This window comes from Mus caroli, chromosome 11, assembly GCF_900094665.2.
Source record: "Mus caroli chromosome 11, CAROLI_EIJ_v1.1, whole genome shotgun sequence".
Classification (NCBI taxonomy): Eukaryota; Metazoa; Chordata; class Mammalia; order Rodentia; family Muridae; genus Mus; species Mus caroli.
The window spans coordinates 28,162,907-28,171,732 of record NC_034580.1 but is presented as its reverse complement, the minus strand read 5'-3'; the positions used below and the strand labels follow the sequence as shown (position 1 = coordinate 28,171,732).

General features: G+C 50.3%; 1 protein-coding gene across 1 annotated transcript in view; it reads right to left on the bottom strand.

Annotated features, from left to right (window-relative positions):
• Stk10 (serine/threonine kinase 10) overlaps window positions 1-8,826 on the bottom strand; it is a 93,096-nt gene that overhangs the window by 40,005 nt on the left and 44,265 nt on the right. Inside the window, exon 4 of the mRNA XM_021176958.2 lies at window positions 6,702-6,851. Within this exon, the coding sequence (XP_021032617.1) occupies window positions 6,702-6,851 (150 nt within the window). The remainder of the gene's footprint in view (window positions 1-6,701; window positions 6,852-8,826) is intronic.

The window sequence follows — 8,826 nt, the reverse complement described above, 5'->3', positions numbered from 1 at the left end:
TCCGCCTGCCTCTGCCTCCCAAGTGCTGGGATTAAAGGCGTGCACTACCACGCCCAGCAGACTGAAACTTCTGTAGAGAAGTTTTTTGCTCAGCCCACAGCTAGCCCTGACAACACTCCTGGAGCAAGAAACCCAACCAGTTAGTTGAGGGAATATTCTCATAGTCACAGCTAAGGGAGCACTGTCACAGCTAAGGGAGCACAGCCACAGTTAAAGGAGCACAGCCATAGCTAAAGGAGCACTGTCACAGCTAAGGGAGCACAGCCATAGCTAAGGAGGCACAGCCACAGCTAAGGGAGCACTGTCACAGCTAAGGGAGCACAGCCATAGCTAAGGAGCACAGCCACAGCTAAGGAGCACTGTCACAGCTAAGGGAGCACTGTCACAGCTAAGGGGGCACAGCCACAGCTAAGGAGCACTGTCACAGCTAAGGGAGCACTATCACAGCTAAGGGAGCACTATCACAGCTAAGGGAGCACAGCCATAGCTAAGGAGGCACAGCCATAGCTAAAGGAGCACTGTCACAGCTAAGGGAGCACAGCCATAGCTAAGGAGCACAGCCACAGCTAAGGAGCACTGTCACAGCTAAGGGAGCACTATCACAGCTAAGGGGGCACAGCCACAGCTAAAGGAGCACAGCCACAGCTAAGTGAGCACTGTCACAGCTAAGGAGGCACTGTCACAGCTAAGGGAGCACTGTCACAGCTAAGGGAGCACAGCCATAGCTAAGGAGGCACAGCCACAGCTAAGGGAGCATACAGATTTTGCTGAAAAGTCTTTGCTCACACAGCCCAGCCCCACCTGCTGTCCACTCCAGTCTGGAACTATTGCATGGCATGTTCTAGAAGTCATACATCTTAAATAATATCCATTAGAGTACATTATTATAGTTCTTGTTTTACTACTAAATATTGTTGTTAATCTTTTACATGTGTAGCTTATAAACTAAACTTTGCCACCAGCAATGTGAGGATACTATGTGAGGGTTCTGAACCAACAATACTGTCAGGTGCCCACTGTGGCCCTTAGACTGTGTCCCTATAGATAAGCAGGGACTACTGGATGCTTGGCCTTTTTATTTTATTTTCTATGTATGAGTGATTGGCAGCATGTCTATATGTGCACCCCTGAATGCCCAGTGCCTCTGGAGTGAGAAGGCCACCCCCTGGGACTAAAGTTACAGGCGTCGGGGGAGCCACCAGGTGAGTACTGTGAATTGCATCAGTCTTCGGCAAGAGAAGCAAATGTTTGCTCCTAACCACTGAGCCATCCTGCTCCACTTTTTCTATTACATTTTTATTATTTTTATCTTTATGTGGGGGAGGGCAAGTGCCATAGCATGCATGTGGAGGTCAGAAGACAAGCTTGAAGAGGTCAGTTCTTTCCTTTCCACCACAGAGACCCTGGAGATAGAACTCAGGTCACCAGGATAGGCAGGAGCAGATGCCCCACTGTGCACAGTAACCCTGGCCCAGGCCACAGATGTCTACAAACAGATTTAGAATACAAGCTGATGCTTCCAGAAGCAGCGTTCAGAAGAATGGCAAACTGGAAGCCACGGAACTCACTGCTGGAGCTCAGAGACAAGTGGTTAAGTTATGCAGTGCCTGGGCTATGTTCCTAAAAAAGGAACAAGGCTGTGCCTGGACAGACCTGACCAGAAGTTTACCCATAACACTCTGAGACAGACAGCACACATAGCATCATCCCAGCTGCATTTAAACACCAACCTCTGCATACTAAGTGTACCTGCTTCCCCAAGCTCAGCTGCACCCCAAAGCTCACATTGCTCAGCTCCCCAGGCGCGGGATGTTGGTGGGGACAGAGCACAGAGGCTCTTTCTTCTTTACACCATTCTTGACAGAGAGCACCGTTTTCGCAGTTTAGAAAACAGAAACACATCTAGCAATGCTATTAGGGTGTTCTCTCTCTCTCTCTCTCTCTCTCTCTCTCTCTCTCTCATGTAAAACACAGGATGTGGTGAAGGAAGACTCTGCAATCAGCTGGTGTGTGTGTGTGTGTGTGTGTGTGTGTGAATGCTAGGATAGAGGGGAAGGAGCTGAGGAAAGTGTGAGCTAAATGAAACCCCGTGGCCCATCGACTCTCAACAGGAGGCTCCAGGAGCCAGAAGCTGGCACACTCCTGGAATGGCTGGCTGGCTGGCAACATGATATGACACACTTAATACCCAGGCCAGAGCTTCCACAGGTAACCTGTTTTGCATGTATATGAAATAATGGTGCCCGCGAGCAACACTGCAGGATACAGGGAAATTGGCGGGTCTGGTGTGACTTTAAAGGGCAGTTGAGAACTTTCTGTCAAGCACAGAAAAGACAACATCTGCAACTTACCTGAGGATCTTCCAGAAGTAGAGTGAGAGAGACGGGGAGGGAGACAGGATGAGTAGGAGGAGCAGGGAGGGGAGCTGGGAGCTAGGATGGGTGAGCAGGGTGAGGTGAAGGGAACTGGGAGGACCAGGAGGGAAGAGGGATAAGGGTGGGTGCCCAGTGGAGCTGCAGATGTTTTAAGGTAGGGACAATAACTGACTGCCTCAAAATCATATGCATTTTTAAAAAAGATTTATTTATTTATTATATGTAAGTATACTGTACCTGTCTTCAGACACACCAGAAAAGGGTGTCAGATCTCATTACAGATGGCTGTGAGCCACCATGTGGTCGCCGGGAATTGAACTCAGGACCTTTGGAAGAGCAATCAATACTCTTAATCTCTGAGCCATCCCTCCAGCCCAATCATATGGATTTTAAACATTCTTTTAAGAAACAGCAAGCAGCTGAGGGGGCCACAACAGCCGCATGGTCCGTTCGTGTCACCCCCGCACCACGTAAATGTGTGTACTTCTTGTGTTCCCATTAAAAATTTTTTTAAAAAATACACATATTTAAAAAAACAGTCTAGCAGCAAGGGCTACCATTAATTGAAAGTGTTTTCCTCTACCCAGCATGCTCTCGGCTTGAGTCCCAGCACCACACAAATATAAAACTGAACAAAAATACATAGATACTAGTTTTCCCTGGATCCACACATGCGCCGTTTCTGACTTCACTACCAATGGTGTAATGATAAATATCTTGAGGTTCATGCATGGGCGCCCCTCCCTGGCCCGGCCCCATCTCTTCCTTAAAGACCTCACTACATAGCCCTGGCTGGCCTATAACTTTCTATGTAGACCAGGCTGGCTTCTAACTCTGCCTGGGATTAAAGGCAAGTACGACTAGTTCCAGACACTGGGAGTAGTTTTTATACACGGATAAATATCTTTTCTTGAGGATAAAAACATTTCCCGCACACACTGGAAAACAGTTAAGTTGAAATGTTTGAAGATACACAAGTTCTGTTCCTATGCCCTGAGGTGATCGACACAGGCACAAGATACAACAGCTTCCCCTCGGAAGCCAGGGAGGATAGAGAGGATAAAGGTGTTCGGTAGGGATAAGGAAACTCCCTCTTCCCCCAATAACAACCTGGCTCCGTCCCCGGGAGGCTCTCGCCATACAGCACGGTGTAAACTGTCCCTTCCAAAACCATATAACAGTAGTCAGGCCCCTCATGGGTCCACAGGAAAGCAGGTCTAGAAAAGGCTATGACTTGCTGGGCCAGGGGTGGGAGGAGGGGAGGGGAGGCTCTGGCCCTGCCCAGGGCTCCCTGGGGCCCACTCCCTCAGGATTCCCCGATAGGGTAGCAGCAGCCAGTGGCCCAGCTGGACTCATTAGCAGGAGGCTTTCCTAATTACAGGATGATCTGCCCTCCTCGAGGGTGTCAGGGTAGCAACAATACCAGGCAGAGAGGGGACAGGATGCTAACTTGACCACGGACACACTGCTCCACTCTTCTGGGCCTCAGTTTCCTCAAGCCCTTGTTAGGCAGCCATGAAACGGAAGGACCATCCTTATCAAGACAAGCTTTCTATTTTATTTTCTGTAGGCCTGGGGCAACTATATGTGGCCCATTAACAAAGCCTGTTTGCTCAGGGGCTCGCCGCTATCTTCAGCTCCTCATTGCTGCATGTATTTGTTTGTTTGTTTTTGCCTCTCGTCTCCCCTCATCACCCCAAACCTCAACTGCAAAAGCAGCCTTCTGAGCTGGCTTCCTGAGCCGCCCCCCTCATTCCTACATGATTCTCACAGGCCGAGAACAATGACTTGTTTCTCTGGCCTAATGCTCTCTTCCTCTGAAAATGCCATCTTGCCCACCACACTAACACAGAAAGGAAGGAGGACTTCCGCATTGAGCCCCCGGCCCTTCCCTCCATGCCAGAGGCCTACAAGCTGGACCAATTACAGCACGCACTCCTTACAGGCAGAGACCAGTCAGCTGAGCCAGGCTGGGCCAATCAGAGCCCTTCACTAGCATTACTGACAACGCGGCCTCCAATGGTTTCTAGCATATCTTGTGGATGTCATAGGATATGTAGAACTAGATCTTGTCAAAATCTTCTAAGACTCGGGAGAGTAGGCCCTGTACCTCACCAGCAGAGCTGTCCCTGTAGGCATGAGCTAGGGAGAGCTGGCATCACCACACATCTGCTGTGAGGTGGAGTGGGCAGGCAGAGGGGAGAGTCCAGTTTAGTCTGCCAATCATGCTCAGCCTGGACTCTACCTGCGGTCCGCCAGGACAGAGGCCACTTGTGTGCTGATCCTCCCTATGTGCAGGGCCAATAGGGTGAAAGTCACCCCTGGTCAGGAGGCAGCCAGCCCTCTGAGTGTGGAAAACCAGGCTCAAAATGGGTAGGTGACCTGACTCTTCTGGGGCAATGCAGATCCTCTAGTTCCAGAGGCCACGCCCTGCCAATCCCCCAGTGTCCTAAGCCTACAGATTTTCTTTCTGCACAAACACAATCCAACTGTTAGTCCAGAAGAGGGCAGCTGGAGCCATGTCAGACTTGACGACGGGGATGGGGGAGGGGGTTGGGGAGGGGGGAGCCTTAGAGGAAGGACACCCAAGACAGCAGCAAATACTCACCACAAGGCTAGAGTGCATACCTAGTGCCCACCCATATGACACTGCTGTCATTTCCAGAAGGATCCACTGGTAGAGCTGCACTGCTAGTAAGAGCTAGGTCCTAAACCACTAACACTCAGTTGGACCACACAACACAAGTGGCAGAGCCAGGATCTGAACCAGGCTCCTCTGAGTCTGGCTCCCCCCACTTTACAGTTCTCCTCTTCTTCTCTCACAGGGCATGTGCATGGTCTCATCTCCTGTGGCCTTCCTGGGAGAAAGAATTGCCAAGCAATTCTCTCAGGAAGCTCTGAGCTGTACAGAGATGTGAGGGTAGTCAGAGAAACCTCAAACAATTCCAAGTCTGAAAGAACCCTGGCTCTGTTCTTGCTTGCTGTGTGTCCCAGGGCCTCTTTGAGCCCTCTGCCAAATGTTGCAGAGCACACTTCTGACTGACAGGGCCCCTCTGCCTCCACCCTCACATCACCCCCACAGTGCTCACAGAGGCTCTACAGCACAGCTTCTCCTATGTCCCTAAAACCAAGGCACCCACTAGAGGAAATAAAAAGGCTGACATGTCTATGTTGGAGGGAGGGGTAAGGTTAGGAACGGGGGATGCTGCAGAGAACTGGTATCTGACATTACTGGGCAGTGGAGCTGAGTGCTATCAAGTGAGTCGGAACCAGGGTGCCACCCCATGCAGTATGGGCTCTCTCCACCCTCCTGCACCCTGAGTCCAGCAGACACTAGGATGCACACACAAGCGCTGAGAGGCCCTGGACCAATGTGATGGACGTGCCCAGGTAAGGAAGTTGGAGGCACTTCCAGGCTCTCTGCTTTGACCCCTCCTGTGCTGGTGGATTGTGTGATACACATGTGTTGTCTGTCAAATGGCAGACTCACAGGAACGATACTTAATGGTGCAGAAAGAGAGACGAGAGGCTCACAGAGCCACACCACTGAGAAACGGCGGGGACGGAGAGTACACATGTGGTAGTTAGCTAGAATCTTACAAAGAATACAAAGAAATGGGAGAATAAGAAATCAGTTTTGGGGCTGGAGAGATGGCTCAGTGGTTAAAAGCACTGACTGCTCCTCCAGAGGTCCTGAGTTCAATTCCCAGCAATCACATGGTGGCTCACAACCATCTGTAATGGGATCTAATGCCCTCTTCTGGTGTGTCTAAAGACAGCTACAGTGTACTTATATATAATAAATAAATCTTTAAAGAAAGAAAGCAATCAGTTTTGGTACTCAGTTTACCTTCTATCACACTCATGGGTGTATCTGTGGATTTGATCAATTGTGTTTTGAAAATATTTAGGGGGGAAACAGCAAGATGGCTGAGTGGGTAAAAGTGCTCAGATACAGAGGCTCTCCTGCTGGAGTCTGTCACACTGGAAGCTCGGACCAGGCTCTGGCATCATGGCTGTTGTGTATTCCACAGGGTGCTGGCCCCAACCTCTACTCACAAGATTCAAGCAACACCTTCACCCCCAGTTGTCTCCATGCTGCCAAATGTCCCCTGACCCTGGTTGAGAAGCACGAGAGGAGCTTGCGGTCCAAGGATGCAGTGAGAACTGATGGTACCTTGGAGGCTGTCGGGGTGGCTGTGTGTGTGAGGACCCCACGCTCGCTTCCAGATGCAGGTCCCACCCCCTTCAGCTGCACCAGCCAGGTAGCACCATCCACCAGGACACCTGCACTCAGACACTGCTTGTCCCTCGAGCCCTTCTTACCCAGCCTGATGTCCCCCTCAAGGGTCATAAGCACGTTGCCAGCTTTCAGGTCTCGGTGGATGATCCTCTTGCCGTGCAGGAAGTTGAGAGCCTCTAACATCTGGCGGCATACGACCTGAATCTGGGGTTCAGTGAGGCCTCGATCCAGCTCTGGAAAAGAGGAGCACTCTCATCATTGACTAGCCCTCGAGGGGCCAGCACCAGGTCCTTTCCTGGTTGACCCCTGACCTATACAGTGCCAGCACCTGGCTCTTGCCAGATCTGCACCAGACCTTCTCTAGGCCAGCAATGGGAAGCTTCTTCAGGAGCCTGTTGGCATACAGACCAATCCTGTCCTGACAATACAACTCTGGGCTCGACAGAGCTGTTCTCCCTGGCACACAGATGCAGCCACCAAGGCTTAGAGGGCTACTTGCTGAAGGTCACTTTAGAGATTCAGGGCTTCAGAGTTCAGGTTCACAAATAGCCCACTAAGATGCAGGGCACGTGTGGCAGGGTTCGGGTGCTTTGGTACATTTTGCTGTGGTTCACAGAGTGGACACAGACAGGGTTCATGGTTTTATAGGTTGGAAGTTACAACAGCATGACATCACTGACAAGGTCCTGTGCTGTGCCACATGGTGAGATAGCAAGTGTACTAGAGGGTCACTGGTGTCACCATGGGAGCTGCCTCACGACCTCATCTAATGCGAGTTTTCTCCCAGAGACCCACCTGCAAACTCTGTGAGTGAATCTGAAGGTTAAGTTTGCAGCACGGGAGCGTTTGGGGGACACACTCAAGCTACAACACAATAAGTGCTTCTCATGGGTTAGGGTCACAGCTTGTTGTCAGATGCAAAGTGATGCTTATAACCAGGCGAGGACAGGGTGGGGAGAGGGCAGGGATGTGCACCGACAGGCCAGGACAGTCCTGTCTGAACGAATGAGCCCAGGAACACAGAGTGTTTGACCTCAGCACAGGCAGCCCAGGTCACAGAGCCAGCAGAAACAAAGGCTTGGCAGTGGCATCAGGAAGCATAGTGGGTTTGGGGGGACCAGAGAGCTATCGGGTCACCAAGAGCCTTCTCGCTGCTGGCTGGTAACACTCCCCACCCATACAGTGTTTGTCTAGAGATACAGTCCTCCTCTGAGGTCAAGATTAGTAGACCTGAGCAGGGGTGGGGGTGGGGGGGACAGAAAAACATTCTTAAAGAGGGAAAGGTTATGCAGAAGACACAGAATAGAGTGACTATCTAGTCAGGACCTGATGGAACAGGACTGTATGTCTTTTCTGTGGTGGCTGCATGCAACTGGAAATTCAGTATGAAATCCAATGTGAACTGCATCTGGGCAGCCAGGCACGCAATTGCTGTTTGCACTTAAAAGCGCCCCTCTAGGGACTGGAGATAGCATGCAGTGCACAAATGCCATGCCAGCTTGGAAGGTGGAAGCAGGAGCATTAGAAATTCAAGGTCTTCCTCAGCTCCACAATGAGTTAAGAGGCCAGCATACATGCACATATGCACACACGCACCACTGCACATACATGTGTACACACATGCACATGAATAAACAGAGATACGCTTTCCAGATCTATAACCAAAGATGAATGAGAGACATCTTGCACAGGCACTGATCACAAAGCACTCTGACTTTGGGTAAGGCTTGATGTTGTCTCCCAGTGACTCATGTTCTGGTCTCTAGTGTGGGAGTGTGCAGGGGATGGAGCCTTTCAGAGGTGGGGACTAAGTCCAGGTGATTAGATAAAGAGCCCCTCCCTCAGAAGAACAAGCCTGATCTCAGATAGTTCTTGCAGGGGACAGAAGTTATAAAAAGAGTAAGAGACTGGCCATGGAGGTACATCCTTTATAATCCCAGCACTCCTAAGGCAGAGGCAGGAGGATTTCTATGAGTTCAAAGCCAACCTGGTCTACATAGTGAGTTCCAGGCCAGTTACATAGTGAGACCCTGTCTCAACAGACAGACAAACAGACAGACGAATGGACAGATGGACGGGCAGACAGGCAGATGATAGATAAATGATGGTATACAGATAGATAGATAGATAGATAGATAGATAGATAGATAGATAGATGATAGATAGATAGATAGATGATAGATAGATAGATAGATAGATAGATAGATA